The following is a 19,981-nucleotide window of genomic DNA, read 5'->3' on the forward strand; positions in this document are numbered from 1 at the left end:
ACCATATAAAAAAGTCTTTTGTGCCCTTTCTCCAGTGCCACAATTACCATGGAAACAGAACTGCAAATTAAACCAGAAATAACAGGGTTTATGCTCAGAATAAAATAAACATACCCCAGATTTTAACTTAACCAATATCAACTTCCTAGTTTATCTGCATACATCTGATTGTTGAAAATTTAATTTTAGTTTTCTGGAAAAATTTTAGTTTTCTGAGGTAGTTTCCTGCTTGGGAACCAAGAACTTATAGTACAGAGAGGGCCCAATCATAAAAACACTGGCTGCACAGTACATGTCAAATTTGCACGTTTTAAAATCTGTGTATTTATTTATCTGAATAGCTTTACATTTAGGAATTCTAATGAATGATTTAGATCCTGAAATCTAGGCTCAATATATCTGTTTCATGATATTAGCTACAATAATAATAATAATTTATATTGTGTTCAGTAGTCTGGCTGCGATTTCTGTTGTGAGAAAGGTCAAATCTCACAGGTGTCTCTCTCACAGTTTTGATTGATCTTCCAACAGCTATGAAATCACAGTCCTGCAAATTACATGCATAATTCTATTGTATCAAATATTTATGTTCTCATAAATTAAATTTCACGGTCTCTTATGTACAGCAAGTGTGAATCCTAGAAGATGGGCAGAAAAAAGTCTTATTTTTTTCCTCACTTTAGAGGAGTTGAAGCATGACCAAAAATGGCACTGACCAATTTTGTTAAGTTATGAGACCTACTGGTGCAGAATAATCTGTATCTTGATTTACAAGTATTTGTTTCACCAACATCTTCAACATAATTTCAAACTTCATAGGAAATCAGCCATACCTGCCACTTCCAAAGATGGGTGTATCTGTATGTATATATATTCATGCATTCTGTATATGCATATATATATATATATATATACACATATATCTATTTATTTTTATATACACGTGAATGCTATCTCCAACACAAAGCAACACTCTTTAAAAAGAAATTTTAGGCTATGGAGCTACATTTACTGGGATGCTGCTCTATTTTGCAGAAAGAAAATATTTTTAAATTTTGCCAAAACCTAGATGTATGAGTTTGAAATCTTAACATGTTCAATTTTGGCTCCAACTCTTTCAGCTTTACTTCACAGAACTATTTCATGTTAGTGCTATCATGTCAGTTCTTTATTACAAATAATCAGCATATTTAGCTTCCTATTCATTTTATTTTCCTGTACTGTGAAATATTGTTTAGCAGGGTGTTGTTTTTTGTTTTTTTTTTAATTGCAATGGCATGATTAGAATATGTTTGAAGGTAATTCATTGGCTCACTGAATACAGGGAAATAAGAAGAAAGTCATCACAACAATGCTTTCTATGAGTCTGAATGTTCTCATTATTTTTCCCTAACAAGGAGTTTATTGTAGTAATGACTTACTCAGAGCATCTGAAATTACGTTTCAATTCAAAATCAGGTCACCCAAGAACACTGAAACCAGATAAGGCATTTAAAACATATTTAATGAAACTTCCAACAAATGAAACTGGAGGACACAAAGCTTTTCAGCAGGGCCTATAGTTCAAACTGCTTATTAAGAAAACCTCCTGTCTAGAAGTTTACACTCATGTTGATTTTTCTAGCCTTTCCTTGTCTTGTTTTTATTTGGTAGTAAAAAATACAGTTTTCTCTATCTTGCAAAACCTGGAACTGAGAATAGCTTGAGCAGCACATAAAAAGTTTTAAAGTTTCATGTCATAAATACTAAAACAGATATTAAACATTTCTGGGACTTCATTTACTGCCAATTTCCATTAGCCATGCAGAAAAATGCAGGAAGTCCTTACAAACATACTAACTAGATCTGATAGTTATATTGGTGGGAGTTCTGAATGAACAGAAACAGCAAAAAACTTGACAGTTTGGCCCAGTCAGACCTTCCAAAACACTTACAAGAAGTTTCATAAATGTGTACAATCTAAATATTACCTCTCTTCCTTTTCTTGCATCTTTGAATGGGTTTGGCAGCTGTGCTCTGTTTCTCTGCATGCATCCATGCAACTCAGTATAGATGTTCCTGTGTCATTTTGTGGTTTAACAAGGCTATTTTGTAGTCTTAAATTCTCATGCTTCATTTTGTGAACAGAAGCTGTGAAATTTCCATGTTCTTTGTTACATAAATCTATACACTGTGAAAGGAGATAATACCATCATTAAGTAGTTATTTTTTCCACAGTAAATGGGTATATTTTTAACAAGCAAACACAAAACAATGTTCTATGCTAAAGAAAAGACCTAGCTACCATATATAATCATGCAACATTTAGGGCAAACCAAGAGAATTGCCTCCAGAAAAAAAAAAAAAATCACAGTAGATAAATAGAAAAGAAGGGATAACAGCCTCTATAACACAATAAAACAAATTAAAATTTCTCAGCAAACATGCATTCAAAATATTATTGTTGTAAATTTATCGCTTGCTTTGTAAAACTGATGACATTAACAGCTATAGCTGCAGATTCTACTGCTCCCTCCAGTAACAATTCCTCCAAAAATAACAAGCAAAATTATAGTTCATTACTACACTAGATACAGAGTATGTGTACAGGCACAATTTAATATGTGTGTTGAGACAGTCACCTTCAGTTTCACATTAGCCCAGTGCTCTCTGTCCTTGTCACTAAACCCTGCTGCTCAGCTGGGTTAGCCCACACTGAGTGCAAGGCAAAATACTGAAAGTGCAAGCCACAGGTGCACTGTGATAAGGGGCTAAAGAGCCCCATCCACCAGGATACCAAGAAGGGAAGATGGAGATTAGCTCTGGAAGTTGTCTAGCCAGGATACTCTGTTCCTTTTTTTCTATCACTTAATCCACAAAGCCTGTGCTGCACACCTGAGCCAGCTATTTTGGAACTATCTCTCTGCAGAGTACTGCACTGCATTGTGTAATATATTTGCAATAACAGTATGCTGTCATCACCAGGAAATTTTCAAAAGGTTTATCAGATTACATACAAAAGACTAAAACCCCTCGCATTTCATTAACTTGTGCTTTCATATATTCCTAGATCTACCTTATTCTCTGGGAACTCAGTAACTCTTTACAGATTTGGTTCTTTGTACACTGCTGGCACAACTGTGCTCCTGCATTTGAAAGCTTGTCTATTCCTTGCACTGATTTGATGCCATCTCTTCCTGTGAACCTTGCCTTCCTCAGTTTCAGGGTGAATTTATGAGCCAAGTTGGCATGGAAATGCCAGAAGGTATAATAAAATTTAATATTTTGTGCAACTATGGGGGAGCAGGGGCTCAGCTATGTCTCACAAGTGGGAGAAGTGGCAGAACCGAGGGAGAAGGAGAGCACTAAGTCATCCTACCACTAATAGCTCTAGAATCAGCAGTAAAGTTATAATGGCATGAACCCCAAAACTGAGCTGGCCCAGCTACATTGCTTTTGACATCTCAACCCTGACAGTAACCCTGCCTGATGATGCATTACACCATATTGACTTAGGCTGGCACTGGTCTGAGAGGTCTGTGTAGTGCTGCACTGTACAGCACAAACGTCCATAAAAATCTCTCCAGTCCCTGGAATCTTAATATCAAATACATCACAATCTAATGTTTAGATCCTCACAATGCATTAGTAAAGGAGCAAAGAATTTTTAAGTCCACAAATCTACTGAAACATGTATTGACCTTGGTATGTGTAGTAACTGGATTTTACTGTTAAAATATAACAAACATGTGATGTCTCCAAGGACCCTTGTCAGACAGCTCTTCTCAATCTTCAAGAAAAGTGTCACTGCAGAGAAGAGTTAGACATGCACACACACACATCCATCTGTGCTTCCACAATAATATATCAAATACACACACACAGATATCCATAATAGTGTGTGTGTATGTGTAGGTAAGACATCACTGATGGACATCCATGCTGTTTTAAGGGTGTGGGTAAGTGTAACATTCTTTCATGACAATTCACAGGCTACAAATCCCCCCAAAATGTATTTACATCAGTATTTCCGAACAACATTCCAGTGGGATTTTTTTTAGTGATACAGTAACTGCAGATGTTCTGTAAGAAGGGGATCTTTTGAAGCTTTTTGTGGAAAACTGCCTATATACTATTTATTATACCTTCCCAAACCATAGTTCTAGATAATTTTATGGCACACTTTTTATCAATTAAATTTTAAAGCCCTGCTGTTTGGAGAGATATAAATACTAGACTCTGAAAATAAGCTGGGTGGGAGCAAAATGTGTCAGTTTTTTACACTGCTATTTAAATACCATGTGAACAAAGGGGTAAGATATTAAAAAAGGGGCATATTTTTGTCTGTGAGAATGATGACTGTTTAAACTTAAATAAGTGGTATCACTTACAAAAAAAAGAAGCTCCCAGAAATTGTTTAATGTCTAGACAATTACTGAAAAATTTAACTTACTTGTAGTTTAATACAATTAAGGTAAAAATTACTCCTAGTTATACTCATCTTCAGTCTGTGTGTGAATACCGCTTGGTTTTGATTATGTTGCATACCTGATATTTTTTTTTTTTATTTAATGTATGCAAACCAGAAATCTCTAAATCTGCCATGATCTTAATCTGCATTTACAATAAATATAACTAACTATTCTGCATACTTCATAGATTATAAAAATTTACCATGCAACTTTCACATTCCTGGTTTTCCATCATTTCTTTTAGATGTGTGTTTTCAGATTTGATAACTTGGTAATGGAATTCCAACAACTAGGAAAAGATTAAGATCTTAGTTAAAAACAAGAATATTACTCTAAACTGAAATAACACTGAGTATAGATATATTTAAGCTTAATTTTACAAAATTTGCATTAGTAACTACAAAACTTACTATAATATTTTCAAATCTAACAATATCAAAGTAGGAAGAAGTATTAAACCATCTATAAAAGAATACAATACCTCTGAATTTATTTACCTTTTTGAAAGAAGTAATGACTTACCAAAACAAGTTCACATGCAGTTACTACATAGAAAGAGGACAGATTTTACAGGCCACTGAAACTAGATGAAATCCTATTCATGACATCTAGGAATTATATCTATTCTTTTATTGATACAGAAATACCTGGTAAAGAGTGCCACACAACAGGACATATCTCTCATTTTCCCCAAACACTAACTTTACTCTTGTCAAAAGTAAAGTATTATTTCAATCACAGTTTTCCACATGTAGTGACCCTCTCAGAAAACACAGAGATACCCAGAAACCTCTAATACTGATGATTCTTTTGTTTTATAAACTAAGTAATGAGGCTGACAATTTTTTTTAAAACAAAAATTTTTCACTGAAATCCCCACTAGTATCTTACAGTTTCCAGCTATAAAATTACTAGAATTTTCTATGCAGATTTGTACCATTCTTCAAAAAGCTTTGGAAAACACTGAAAAACTAGAAACTTAAAGCATATATAATAACAACAAACTGGAAGTTTTCAAGATCTTTTGCATGTTAAAATGACAACTAGATGTGATGGTCAGAATGAATTTCTATTTGGAGGTACAGTTGACATTTACTGGTGATTTCTTGTTCCAGCATCAATTTGGCTGCTTTTGTAATATTTCACAGATATTACAGCGCCACTGATAAAAACTATAGCAAGAAATGGGATGTCTTTTTTTCCACAGATAATAAATGTCATTATCAATAGTGGAGTAAAATGATGTGGGCTGCTTTTGCCTACTTGCATACCTGCTGTTTTGTTAACAATTTATGTTTTGTCTCTAATTCCATTTTTAACTGTCTTTCCAGAAGAGTAGCTTTCTCCATGATAGTTGCTATAGTGATCTCCTTCTGATGAAGCTCCTCTGTCAGGTCAGAGATTTCTGTCTTCATTCTTTCCTGCTCAGAGCAATGGGACTGCTCCTCTCGATAAACATGGTTTCTTATCTGTAGAAAATACATTTCAAAAGGAAAAAATGCTGTGCAGTAAATACGATTGCATCACTTGCTACTTATCAGTGACTTTTTCTGCTGTTGCTTCCAAGACACCAACTCTTCTAACTGAACAAGAGATTCTGAAATTGTAAAATAAAATGTCTTTGGAAGTCAGTGCACAGAGCTTTGTTTATTTTTACATATTTTCTCACTTCTCTTTAATTTGCTATTTAATATTAGAAATGAACAAAGCACAATACACTTCAGTTAACCTTTTAAAAGAAAGTAATAAAAATCATGTATAGAATTAGAAGTCATGGTAAAGAATACCCAGGAAAATATCCATTCAATAAATTTAGGTATGATTTAGTTATAATGCACTTAAGTTTTGAAAAAGTTTGATGAAGCTTAAATTAACTTAGGAGCAATATAAATAAATCAATCTAGAGGTTCTTTAATAAGAAACTACATTAGAAATAAAGGGTACATAAGGAAAATAATTTTATGAGAATTTTTCCAGCCATTATATGTAAGAATTTAAGGTCAAACTTTCTTCAATACCTCCTGTGCAGAGTTCTGCAAAGTATCAACACAAAAATTGTTTTCCTAATCTTTCTACTATAGCCAACAATTTAGTACTGACAGATTTTTTTATTGTATAAGAAACAGAACAACAAAACCCAGCACAGCAACTTTTGAAGACATTTTACCAACTTTTTGCAGTACTATACACAATGACTAACAGATTGCATTCCGATTTTATTTATGCAAACAGCACAGAAATATTAGAATTAAAAAAAAATAGATATAGATGCAAAAAACCTAAGAGCAAGATCATGACTGTCATGCCAAAACTGATGAACCCAAGTCAGATGCATCCAAACAGCGACATTCTAAACCCACTTGGTAAGCATTCCTGTAATTTGCCATAGGTGGCAGAGTGATTGGACCCTTCCAATCTAACAATTCTGTGATTTTGCTTACATTGCTACTTGGCAAAACCACAACATGCTTGTAGGATGAGTTCTGAGCATCCTCTACTTCCAAAGTATTTCAGCCTGCCAAGCCATACACTGTTCCACAGTGCCATGCCACTGCTGCTTGCTCAGCCCTTCTGAAATGTGCAATGCAATAAGATGCACAGCTCCAAGGAGAGAGCTCTGCCCTACACAGTGCAGCAGGTACCTGGGTCAGCTCAGCCCTGTGTGAGCACCTGCCACACTGACTTGTATCAGTTGATCTGTTTGCATATCCCACGTCTGAGACCACCTACAAATTACAGCTTAGCTCTACGGGTTACCAATTAATCGGAGCTTTGGAGGCTTTCTTAGTTGCCTGTTATTATCTGAACCACAATAATGTATAGGCATGGTCTCTTCCATTATTTCAATGGAGTAGCTAGGCACAGAATCAAAATGTCAGTTTTACAGCTACACAACTAAATGCAACCATATATGAAATCTTTTTCACATAAAAAACTTCAAGCTCTCCAGTACCAACAATGCATCCTCCTGCTCTGTACAGTACATGCACATACCCTAGCTCAGTACCCTCTCCTAAAAATCCTATACTGCAGCTAAGATCTGGAAATGATATGGAATACCTTGTTCAGCTCTTCTTCTTGGCATTCTTGACTTTCTGCAAATAGCAATAACTCAGGGGTTTTATTTTCTAGTTGCTCAGTAAGCTGAACATGAGATGATTGATGCCTTTAAGTAAGAAATAAACAAAACATGAAACAACCACAACATTCAATACTCTTCACCTTGTAGTATCCTCTCCACAGTGTAAAACTGTAGAACATGTGCTTGCTGATGAAAAAATATCCCCAAGGACAACCAACATTTGGCCTAAATGAGGCTGGATTTTGGGAGATGTCTAGGAATCAAGGACAATACAACTATGTGGAGAAAGACTCCTGAAAGCTCTTATAGACTGGTATTTAATATAATTTGAAATGGCTACAGCAGATTAGACAAGCCATAAAACCATGATGATTTTATTCAAAGGAGATTAGGGAGATCTCAGCTGCATTGTTTCCAAGTGTTTTAATGCTGAGAAAACGAAAGACTGTAAAGATATAGGCAGAAATATCTGAAATGCATTGATTTGTAAAAATCTAGGCATCATTAAATCTTTTTAATAGAGCCTGCATCTGCCTGAAATTGTCTGATATAATTTTCAATGAATTTCTATTGCCTGAAATTGTCGGATATAATTGTCAATGAAAACATCCAGTCTAAAATTCAGAAGCTGACATTTGAATACAGAGTAGCTTATCAAACAGACTTAATTTAAAACAAATGTAAGAAAAAAGTCAATAGCTCAGAAATACTTGTTAATTTAAACAGGTCTTCACCATCCATACTTTATTTGAATTTCCTGTATATCTTTGTACTCCTTGATTTTCAATAATTCTGTATACAACTTTTGACATTCCAGTTGTATCCTTCTCCAGAGACCATCCCTTGATTGAAGCTCATTTCTCATGTCTGAGATATCTGCCTCCATGTTCTAAAGAAACAAGCAAACACAAAAACAGTTAAATAAAATTAGACAGCTTAAAATGCTGTTTTTTTAACACATCATATTCAATACTTGTAAATACATGATCTTAATTTCAGGAAAACATATTGCTTCCACGTCAGTTCCTCTCATCTAAAAATCAGATTCTGAATATTCTTTAGCCCTTGCAATGTTCCAATGAATCTGCTTCTGAAATTATCATAGGAAACATAATTCAGAAGTTCTTTATTGTACTAAATGCATCTAAAATATATAGCTTGGCTGTTTTAGCAGGTTCTGCCATCCTGGAACATGTTTCATATGCCAGAATTGGTGCTATAAGTGGCTTCCATTCTTCATTGCCAAATTTATAAACTTTAGAAACTAAAAGGCTGCACAAATCTTAAAAACTAGCTCCATCTGCATGGAGTTAATTGCTTATTTAAATGAACATCACAAAATTTTCAAACAATCAAAAAAAAGATTTTTCTTAGGGACTTGACAAACCTTATTCTGTTTTATCTTTTATTTCTGATTGATAGTGTGTTAGACAACCTGAAGACACATGCTACATTCGGCATGATAAAATATGAATTCCAAAAAATATCAGAATTTCACAAAAATATACTGAAAACATACTAATTATAAGAAATTGGAAATATAACCCACAAATTACAAAAGTAACAATAACAATCAGGGCTTGCAATAGTAATATTCAGAGAATATGTATTGCTTCTTACCTAAGATCCTAAAGCATGTTTCAGATTAAAAAAAAAATAAATTATTCTAAGGATACTGATCCTTTACCTTTCAAACTATTACACTAAAAACATTCACATTTTTCATAATTTCTGCATTTTATTTCAACATAGCTTCCATCTTTAAGAGCAAAAATAAAGCCTTTAAAATTTCAAAAGAGAAGTGGATTCCAGGAACTGTACTGCAAGGAGGAACTTCAAAGGTTTATTTCCCCTAGAGGCTCCTATGAGAATGACCCTCCTCCCAAGAAGGCAGTGGTCTTCCTCAGGCTGACAGGGTTGCTGAAGACGTATATTGAAGTGCTTTTGCATTTTTTTGAGTTTTTTTTTTTTTGGGAGGGCTGCAAATGTGGACTCATTAATCTTATCCTTTGTTACATTAAGACCGAGAGAGCTTTTTGAAACGCCAAAATGCAATTCTGGGTATATTCAAGTGAAATAAAGCTTAATAAACTGCTAAAGTTGTTGGTAAGACTTGCTTATTCTCTTCATGACTCCAACATTCAAAAAATAGCCACAATTGCTTTATAACACATGAACCTGGGAGATGGTTACCCATCTGACTTCATTCTAGGGTGGATAAGGGAAATGAATTCCACACAATTGTGTGGCAGAAGTCATATTTTCTGTGATAGACTGCAGTCAGCACACATATTTACATAAATTTTATTTTCCTGTGAATTAAAATAGTAGCAGGAACAACAGTAGCCACAGCAGCAGCTGCAATAATAATTGAAACAGAACTTCAGGTCAAGAGTTTCACAGTTTCACATATCAGTTATAAAAAATTAGATATGCATCACTTATTATTACAAAATATCTACTGCATCTGGTTAAAATGAAAATTAATTTTGAAGCAGAAAACTTTAGCATTTGTTTAGAAAATATCTCATGTAAAGAATCTATTTCAAGTTGAAAAAATCATTAAATCTTTTCTTTCCTTCTATGAAAAGTTTTGCTTCTACTAGCTTGCCAATCAAAATAAAGTCCCAAAAATTTCCTGATCAGCTCTTGTTCTGATTCTTCTCAAAGCTGTTTATGGTGGGCTGACCCTGACTGATGCCAGGTACCCACCACAGCCACACTGTCACTGCCTTTTCCAGCTGGACAGGGCAGAGAAGCAAGAGAAATGCTCTTTGTTTATTTCTGGAGAGAATGACAGGGAGAGATCACTCACCAGTCACTGCCAAGGACAGAATAGACTCACCTCAGAGAAATTAATTTATTGCTAATCAAATTAGACCAGGTTAATGAGAAATAAAAACTAAATCTTAGAACACCTTCTCCTCATGCCTCCTTTCTTCCCAGGCTCACCTTCACTCCTCAGTTCTCCACCTCCTCCCCTCCAGTGCTCTGTCAGACATGGGGGAAGCTTCTAGTACCTTCTCACAGAGGCCATCCCTGGAGTGCCCCCCTTACCAAAACCTTCCCAAAACAAACCCAAAACACTATTCAACCTTTGAAATATAATTATATGGTGTATTTTTACACAAATTAGTATACAGCAGCTGACCTAATGCTGACTTTTCAAGAACCAAGACCCTTGTGTGATATTTTCAGGTTACCTCTCATGTTATGCCTACAGATAAGTTTGTCAGATAATTCACAGGGTAGAGAAACAGACTGCAGTCTCCATTTAGATCTTTTAAACTTTGCGTTTTCTGTAAAGTCAACAAACTGTTCTTCCATACATTTCACTTTATTATTTGCTAATTAATAGTATAGGTGAAACAATTAGAAGCACACTGAAATGATCATAGGCATAAAGGAATATATGAGGCTCAATGTTTCTTGCTTTCATTGCCATCAGAGTTCTCCACACCAATATTTCCATCTACTCCTTCCTCTGCTACCCATATCATATCCAACTATTGCCATCCTCCACCTAATTCTCCTTCACATAAACCTGCTTACTTTTTCTGGTTGACAACAGGCCTTGTAATTTCTTCTTTCTCATACAGACATTCCTAAAAAAATATTTTCCCTGAGCTATTCCTTTTCATCAAGCTTTGATATCAGTGTTTCCCTTATGCAGCTATTTCCAAATGCATTTTTTCTAACTAACATAACAGCATTCCACACCACCAACACAGTTATTCTGCAACTTTCTGCCCTTCAGATGACACTGTTATGTACATCCAGCTCCACTTCTACTTAAAGTGTCTTCAAGCTTCCTACAGCTCCTGAACTCTCTTGAATACATGATTCCAAAATTCTTCCTGCTTGAAGCTTTTCTCCAAGGTGACAGCACAATCTCTCCACCATACAGCTTGTATCCACTTGCTCCAACAGCCATGATTTGTTCCACTGCATATTCTAGTCCCACTGCTTTGATTGCAGCCTTTTTTACAGGCCCCAAAACAGAAGTTTTGCTTGCACACTGATAAGTTGTGCACAGGCAAAAGACTCAATGAACTAATGTGCAAATGGCATGTATAAACTTGGCTCTTCTGACAACACAATCTGAAATTAACCTCTGCCACATATATGCTAATTCCTATAAAGTACATTACACATGCTGTTAGCACTCTGTGAGACTATCTGTAAACGGAAACAAATCTTTCTCCAAAAAGACTTGAAGTTACTATATAGCGTTCGGTATATTACTAAACCTAGTAGTGCTTAAATAAATAAGCAAAAGCATAACTGATATATGTCACCAGAAAAAAAATCAACAGGAATCTCATTCCTGATGTGTTTCAGAGATAATAAAAAGGTTGTAAAGATCTTGTATTATCTCAATCTTGTCAAAATTCATATACCATGACCAAAAGAAGAGGAGCAAATGGCTGCCTTCATAGATCTGTGCTATGCTGAAAAACAGTGAACTAGTTATCTGATGGTTATTTACAATAGCCAGAAATGGAATTTTTTTTTTAATTGACTGCATAATCTCATTTCAAAACAAACAAAATATACCATACATGTTTGTATATACTTATTTACTAGTTATATGGCACAATGAACAACAAAGTGTAAATCAGATAAAGAGATTTTACAGAAGTCATTTATATTCAAGGAACCAAACCAGGGGAAGTTCTAGTAGATGCCATGGATATAGGAGAGTTATAAAGCCCTAGATACATAGACAAGAGAAAAAATATACTGCTACAATTCAAACTTATTTCTGTTTTACTAAAATACTCCACCCATACTGCTCCCAGATTATTCTTTGCTCAAGCACAGAATACACCTAATGTATATTTATGCAGGCATCTCATCTTGATTTTCCAATATTAATTCCACAGTCATCGTAAAAAAACATTACTACCTGGCATTGATTTTGGTAAATTTTTAGATCCTCGCGGAGTTTCACATTTTCCTCTACCAGTTTATTCTTGTTTCTTGCTATTTCATTCACAATTGCCTTTAGCTTTTCAATAATCAAATCATCATTTTCACTTTTGGGCTGGGTATAGGTAATTAGCTCTTCCTGGTCTTGTTTCTTATTGCATATTTGGAGTTGATAATTCTGGCTCTGCCTCTATAAAACAAGAAAATATTTTAAATTAAACTCAATAATTGTATGCAAATTGCTCGGACCAAATCGTTACTACTAAAATCGTAAGGCTATTCCTGTCTTCACCTGGATTTGCTTATAAAAGATGATACAATTCAAACAGTTTGAATTACTTGCCCTCAGTTAAAAAATAAGAAAAGTTTCAAAAACCTTCAAGGGCACGGGAGTTTTTCAAGGATTTTTTCCTCCTGTGCTGTGTATTTTCCTAATACTTAATGTTAATGAGCCTCAAATGTGAAAAAGGTGATTATGATGACCTACTCAAAGCAGTTACCTGTGAGAAATAATTTGAGAGAAATGTTCCTCTTTGATTCATTGAACTCAGTAGGAGCTGTGTGTGTGTGTGCCTCAGGATAGATATTAACCTTTGACTAGAGGGCTACCATTACATAGGTCATGTACAAACAGCTCAGTTACTACAGGAACTGCACTTCTTTGAGATCATTATCCTTAAACTTGGGAAAGAATCATTTGTACATTTGGCAGAGTCCTACACCCCATGCAGCTTCTTGTACCAATTAAAATCCTAAACACAAAACTTCAGAAAATTGGTATTGCCAGTATTTCTGAATCCACAGGCATTGTGAAGAAGCATAATTACTATGGCAACTGTTTTTGCTGTTTAGAAAATTATCCACATGAATCCCACTACTGGGAGATTAAAAAGCAGCACTAATCTTTCAGAAGACTGAGAATTACTTGAAAAATGACAACAAAATATGACCTGGAAATCATACATCATGTGCAGAGAACAAGTTGGGCAAGAAAATATAAAGTGAAAATAAATAGGGTTAAAAATACCATATTTCACTGACAAGGATTGCAAAAAGTCATACTTTAGACAGTTTTTGATGTTATTGACTATGTCCCCATAATTTGTGTTGGCTGAGAACCTAAGCAGAATGGACCACTGGCTGCATATCAAATAAAAAGCCAAAAAATATTTGCAGGTTAAGTTTCATTTCTATAGATAAAAAAATTAAGGTCCCTTTGACATCCAAGTTATGAATTCTGATATATCCAAGTGTCAATATATCCTGTGAAAACCACACTGCAAGTCTGCAACTGAAAATCAAAGGTCTCATGAAAGACGAATTTCAGGCAAAGATGCAGGAACAATTAACACTTTTGAAACAGCTAAGGGTCCATCAGACTTGGATGTTAAGAAATAGTTGGTGTTATGTTACAGTTGTGAAGGAAATTGTCTTCAAAGAAAGTTCACTGATGGAATTGAAAGCTTCAACAGAAAAATGTGAATCATCACCCTCACTACTCTATTATGACTTGTCTAAGTGTACAATCAACATGTCATCAGTCAATAGTTTTGTCTAGTCAAAGACTTGCTTTTTTAACACATTTGCATGAAAGCTCAATTGCTGGAATATAATGCTTACAGCACCTAAACCCAAAACATAACTGTCATCCTTGGAAACTCTGGATATGTGTAAAGAGTCTCACAGGAATTGTTAAGAAAGTGTTTCACTAGATTAAGATCCAATGAGCTTAGTAACAGTGGAAAAGGGAGTTACCAGTGAGCAACATAATTGGCTTCCCCTTACTTAATCTTCAAGCTGTCTTGTGGTGCAGTAAATTTGTAAGTTATTTTCTGGTTTTTTTTAAGAGAAGGATAGGTCACCATGATAGAATTAAATAGCATTTTTTTTCTGGAGTAGAAGGAATTAAAAAAATTTAAATATACAGTATCAATAGTCTATCTATAAAAAAAGCAATAAGCAAATTGGCAAGTAAAAAATAGTCATAAAGTCAAGCAAGGAACTGCATAGTAACCAGAAGGCTGAAAACTATGAAAAAAGGGGGCTAAGCAATCCAACAAACAACTCCAAGAGTGATTCTGGAGAGGCATATGAAAATTCATTTTCCTGCATAACTGATGCTACTGTATAATTATGATCTTCAAAAAAAAGAAGGCTATCAGATTTGAAGGAACTTTATACTTGCATCGATACCTCAATGGCATGCACTATTTACTTGGTAAGATACTTTTTAATAACTTGTCAAATTAATTGCATATTAGCAAATAACATGGAAAAGTGTATCTATAATATGCTTAAAAAGCAAAAAGGAACAGTCAGTGTTTTTTGTCATTGTGGTTTTTTTTTTAGAAATATTAACATTTTCATCATGATCTTTATTTGTTTTCTCACTTTCATGAGAAAAACTAAATTAAAATAAGTCCATGTATCATTAGATGTTCCAGTATGGTTCTGCCTTACCATATATTCACTACCAATACACACATGCATTGTAAGATTCACTGTAATCTTAGTTTTTAAAAATTAAGTTAAAGTAAGCTCTAGCTGAGCAAAGAGTTAATTTTCTTCCTCAAGCAGGAAGGTAGGAATTTTACCTGAAATAAATTACATTTCTCAGGCAATAATTTTTGTTGCATATCTCCATAAACAGGGTTATTTACACAGGTTGTCCTGTTCTTCTCCCATTCTTGTGATTTTGCCTTAAATCCCTGAAAGACAGCAAAACAAGCCTAGGAAACATGGAGGAAATATCTATTTTCCTCAATATAAAGAATTTTGCAAATTGTATTGTTCTAAGAAATACCTAGTTTTTAAATTAATCTTTCCACAATTTTGGAAATAAGTTAAAAAAAGAACAATTCTATAAACCAGCCATCCAGTCACCCCCACCAGAGAAAGACCAGTCTTAAGGGCTACTGATCTGAGAACAATGAGTGTAAACATAATAATTGAATGAAACCAATAAAATAGAGTTATTACTATGATACACAAATTGTATTGGATGGTAGTTCCTGTGAGTTTAAAGCTGTATCAGTGTTGAGCAGGGTAATCAGCAGGGAATCAAACCCTTAATATTCAGACACAAAGTGATCACTTTTCACCTTGGTTTTTAATGGGACAGCAGCTACATTGAATAAATTTTACTTCCTGCTCTCTTTAAAATTGCTGCTTCAGGTTCTGAGTTCATCTGGTTTAAACAAAAAGCTTTTTAAGAAATTGTATTATATTAGATATATCTAATACTGGTTTTGTATTTTCACTTACATTTATATTTATAGTGTATCTGAATATGCTTTAAACTCATGCCAAACCTTGTATGTTCATAAATATATTTTAAAGGCAGTACCCAAAAATAAGCAAAATTTCAGTTACTAGAACCATTGCTCTTTTAGTTTGAAAATTCAGCAAAATAACAGTACACGGATTTATATATTGAAAACTAATGGAAATGTTGTTTCAAAAAGACAGATGATATTTTCTAATTAAGCTAAACTGGCATATTCCCCAAATTTAAAACAATAAGGAATTTTTTTGCTACTGAAGAAAACCTGACTATTTTTCAACACATATTAATACAAATCTTCTTTCACAGCTTTCCTGATATCTGCTTTGGCATTTATAACAATAAACATCTCCCTATTTTATAAAACATGATTCAAATGGAGTTTCAGACTACTTAATAAGGACTGTAGGTTCAAGGCCTTACTAAAGTACTGCTGAGCTTAGTAGATTTTCACCACAGTAATTATTTCCTGAATACTCGAATTTGCTGAATATATTCCAAGCACCCATTTTTCATACTGCATAATTAATCAAATTATAGCATTGTCTTATATTATTTTCACATTTTAATCTTGAGTAAGGTTATTCTCAAATTAGCTGACAGCAGTGATATATCAATGATAGATGCACAACCCATTTATTATTCTTGTAGTAGCTAATGTTGGCAGCTATGCTGCAGTCCAAAGCATCGTAGCTTTTCTGATGGTGAGAACTTCCATGTGGAGGAGACAGCCAACATCAGACAGTCAACATCAGACAGACACATCTCAACACAGATAGAGTTGGGATGTGTCTATGTGGATACAGGAACCTGGAGGTCACAGAAGTTAGTCCTATATCTTACAGAATAACGTAAAAGGCAAGTCCAAAATACAGATCCTAAGACCCTGCTTAATTTGGGTTAAAAGTAGGAGACTACTTAAAATCTACTAGTGCTGAATTTCTTGATTGCGAAGTCCTCAAAGTGTCCAAATCACCTACATCATAAATCTACATCATAAACATGTAAGTCCTCCCCATGCTTAGATTTGGGCAAGCAGCTCCCAAATCAACTTGTTCCACTCTCCTTGCTTTGCCTACAGCACCCAGCCCAGTAAGCACGTGGAGCACACACTACTTTATTATGCTCTTCACAAAGGATGGACAGAGAAAACATGGACTTTGTGATCATCCTATGCTTCATCAGATTATTGCTTAGACTGTTCTTCCCATTAGTGGAAGGCTCAGTGTAAAAATCTTTCAAGACAGAACCTGAAGTGTAATCTTCCCATGTTAGTTTCCTACCTAACACACAAATGTTATTTCTCAACAGGCTCCAAAATTCTTCCTTTTGAAGTTGTTTCATTTAGCTCAGGATATCAGGAAATTTATCAGATAAAAAAGAAGTAGCAAAAATTAGCATACCTAGAGATGATATTGCTCAGTTGGAGAAAATAATACTGGATATCAGTTTCTGCCCCAGTGAATGTAGCCAGAGCCATTTGGAGAGAAGACACCACTTGTGGGCACACTCTCTACAAGCTCTCTATCTTGCCTGACTTTCCTGCTGGTCCAATAAATACCACAGATCATATTATTCCACATATTATTATCATATTATTCCGCAGATCATAAAGTAACCTCTGAGAAGTCAAGATTGGGAATTATGAAAAAAAATCTGTGTCTTCCTGTATTCAAGAATAAGTCCACTAAAATCCAGACTGTGTCCAAAGGGATAGGGAGTATGACTGAATCCTATCCTCAGCATCTATTATGTAGTCCCCCAGCCAGTATGCTGGATTCTGCAGAATGTTTTTTTAAGTGCCTCATCCTTCCTCATACATTGCCTAGGGAAATTAGGCACTGAGGTCAAGCTCATGGATTGCTACAGGCATATGGGTACTGACAGGATAGAGGTTTAACAAGCACTTTTCCAATCCAAAAAACTTTTTTCTATGTAGCCCAATGTGCTCAAGGTTGTCCTGAGGTCTATAAAACTTGAATTAATGATAGGTATTATGTGACAGTATCCTGTACATGTACAACCTCTCATGCCTCAAAAGAGACTGTGTTACCCAGTACACATCTATTCATCAGGAAAAAAGTAAAATTTATTTATAGTTACATTTACAAAAATTTTGCTATTAAATAATATTAAAACTAAGAACCATTCTCACCAAAGCAAGACAATGATATAATTTTCATAGAACTATGAGCAAAATAAAGCTTACAATTTTAAATCAAAGATTAGTTCTAGAAGCCGATTAAAATTAAAATATAATGACAACTATTCTTACCTCCAGTTTCACATATAAATTCCTTGGGTTAGATGATGCCTCCAGATTTTCCTCACATTTTTCTCTACTTTCGAGCTTTTTTTGTTTGAGCTGGTATGACTGTAGCTTTTCATAGCTATGTATCAACTTTGAAAACTAAAAACAAAAGAAGAGTTGAACATGCAGAATCTATCAAGGAGGATCACATGGCCAAAGTTTTCTTTAAACTAGAATCACCAACTGCATCTTTAGCATTCTAAATGTTTAATCAATGTAACAAAAAAAATCTATTAATGACGTTAAAATCAATTAATAAAGTTATCACAGATGAACAAGACTATGCTCTCATATAAATGTTAACTAACTGTTCGAATGGGTTCATTTAACAGCTACTTAATTCTGCTGCAGCTCTCCATGGCATTGCTACCCTCAGAGTCATTTCCTCTACGGTGTTCAAATGGATTGTTCTATACTTGTTTACTGCCATCTTGTGTTGGCAATTTAAAGGGTGCTTCACTAGTCAGAATGAAAGATTATCATTAATGTACGCTAAACTTGCGTGTTCTTTCTTATGATGAAAATTGTTGAAATGTTATGTGTGTGATGATGGCACTCTTCTGGTACTACTGTGTGGGTCTCAGAATTAGATAGTAAATACACAACAGACACTGCCTACATGTCACCATGAAAGCCTGGTTTAGGAGTCAGAGGCACAGCAGAAAAGGTGCCAGGAGAAGGACCAGCCTCTCCAGAAAAACAGCCAGTTTTCACATCAGTTTTTTCACATCACACTGCACAAAACAAAGGGTCTGTCTAGTGCCTGTTTACAGATTTGATACAGAAAAGTGATACTGTTTGCTAGGAATATGTACATTTGGTTTTGAAAAAACAATGCAGACCCAAGGATATTGATAAAGGAAACACTAAAAATACCGTTGTGTGGAAAGCTGAGTGAAAGGACTTTGGGAATAATATTATGCAGAAAAGAAGCTTTCAATAAATAGTGATCATGTCTCTTGTTGTTTAGTTCCTTTACATTAAAATATATATGACTTTATAAAAACCTAACTCTCACGTAAAGTTCTTTGTATACCCGAACAAAATCCATAAAATCTCATATATTTGTTAACAGCTCAAAGTGAACTACTGTTTGGAAATGGAATGGAATCCTGTTGAGTCAACACTGAATGAGCAATTGAGGTCTCTTCAGATAACAAACATGGCAAAAAGAAGTCTAGAAAAGATACAGAACAGAAACAAATTAAAAAATAATCTGGAAACTTCCTAGACACATTTGAGATGAACTTGAGAATCATAATATGGGACAGCAAAAACTAATTGAAAAGATGACAAGAAGACAGATTGTCCTGGACTAGGAAGTTTCATGATATGAAGAGGCCCAGGCACAGATTTCACCAACTCAGAATGTCTGAATAGCAGTTCTGTAACATGGGCATAACAGAGCTGAGTTATCACCTTTAAACCCAAATCAAAAGTCTTGCAGTGAAGCTGCCTATATTTGAAATTGACTTTGTCAGAGAACAGAGTTAAGATAAAATATTTAAAATGAGTCAGAGTATCCAGGCTCAAACAACATGGAACTCATTGACCTTGGAAGAAAGATATCCTTTTTCAAATAAGAGATTTGCTCTTGAATATGTTATGGCATATGTGAACTGCCTGGGAAGATTCAATTCAGATAAGACAGGTATTGGAATGCTTATGCTAAAAAGGCTAGGAAATATAGTATCCAAACAATTTAGTAAATCAGGCCAAAATGGAACAGAGTGGCCAAAATGAGAACATTTAGTTTGAATCTTAGATATTTAATGACAGCAGGATATTAAAGGCAAATTGTTGTCTGGATGTTACAATCACTGGAAACCAGACTGAAAGACAAAATCCTTTCATTTAAGGCCAGATATTTGCTTTAAAAGATCCAAGTTGTTCTGTTTGAATGTTGTGCACGTTAAAAAAAA

The 19,981-nt window shown here is 34.6% G+C and overlaps 1 protein-coding gene across 1 annotated transcript in view; it reads right to left on the reverse strand.

Moving 5' to 3' along the window:
• Positions 1-19,981, reverse strand: part of DEUP1 (deuterosome assembly protein 1) — a 39,672-nt gene that overhangs the window by 10,947 nt on the left and 8,744 nt on the right. The window contains exons 4-11 of the mRNA XM_054269890.1: positions 18,024-18,158; positions 15,060-15,173; positions 12,443-12,655; positions 8,277-8,422; positions 7,512-7,617; positions 5,723-5,920; positions 4,654-4,740; positions 1,971-2,170 (exon numbers count right to left, since the gene is read on the reverse strand). Coding sequence (XP_054125865.1) covers positions 1,971-2,170; positions 4,654-4,740; positions 5,723-5,920; positions 7,512-7,617; positions 8,277-8,422; positions 12,443-12,655; positions 15,060-15,173; positions 18,024-18,158 — 1,199 coding nt within the window. The remainder of the gene's footprint in view (positions 1-1,970; positions 2,171-4,653; positions 4,741-5,722; positions 5,921-7,511; positions 7,618-8,276; positions 8,423-12,442; positions 12,656-15,059; positions 15,174-18,023; positions 18,159-19,981) is intronic.

This window comes from Melozone crissalis, unplaced genomic scaffold (genome assembly GCF_028551555.1).
Source record: "Melozone crissalis strain CALT ecotype California unplaced genomic scaffold, PUWL_Pcris_2 ptg000008l_1, whole genome shotgun sequence".
Classification (NCBI taxonomy): domain Eukaryota; kingdom Metazoa; phylum Chordata; class Aves; order Passeriformes; family Passerellidae; genus Melozone; species Melozone crissalis.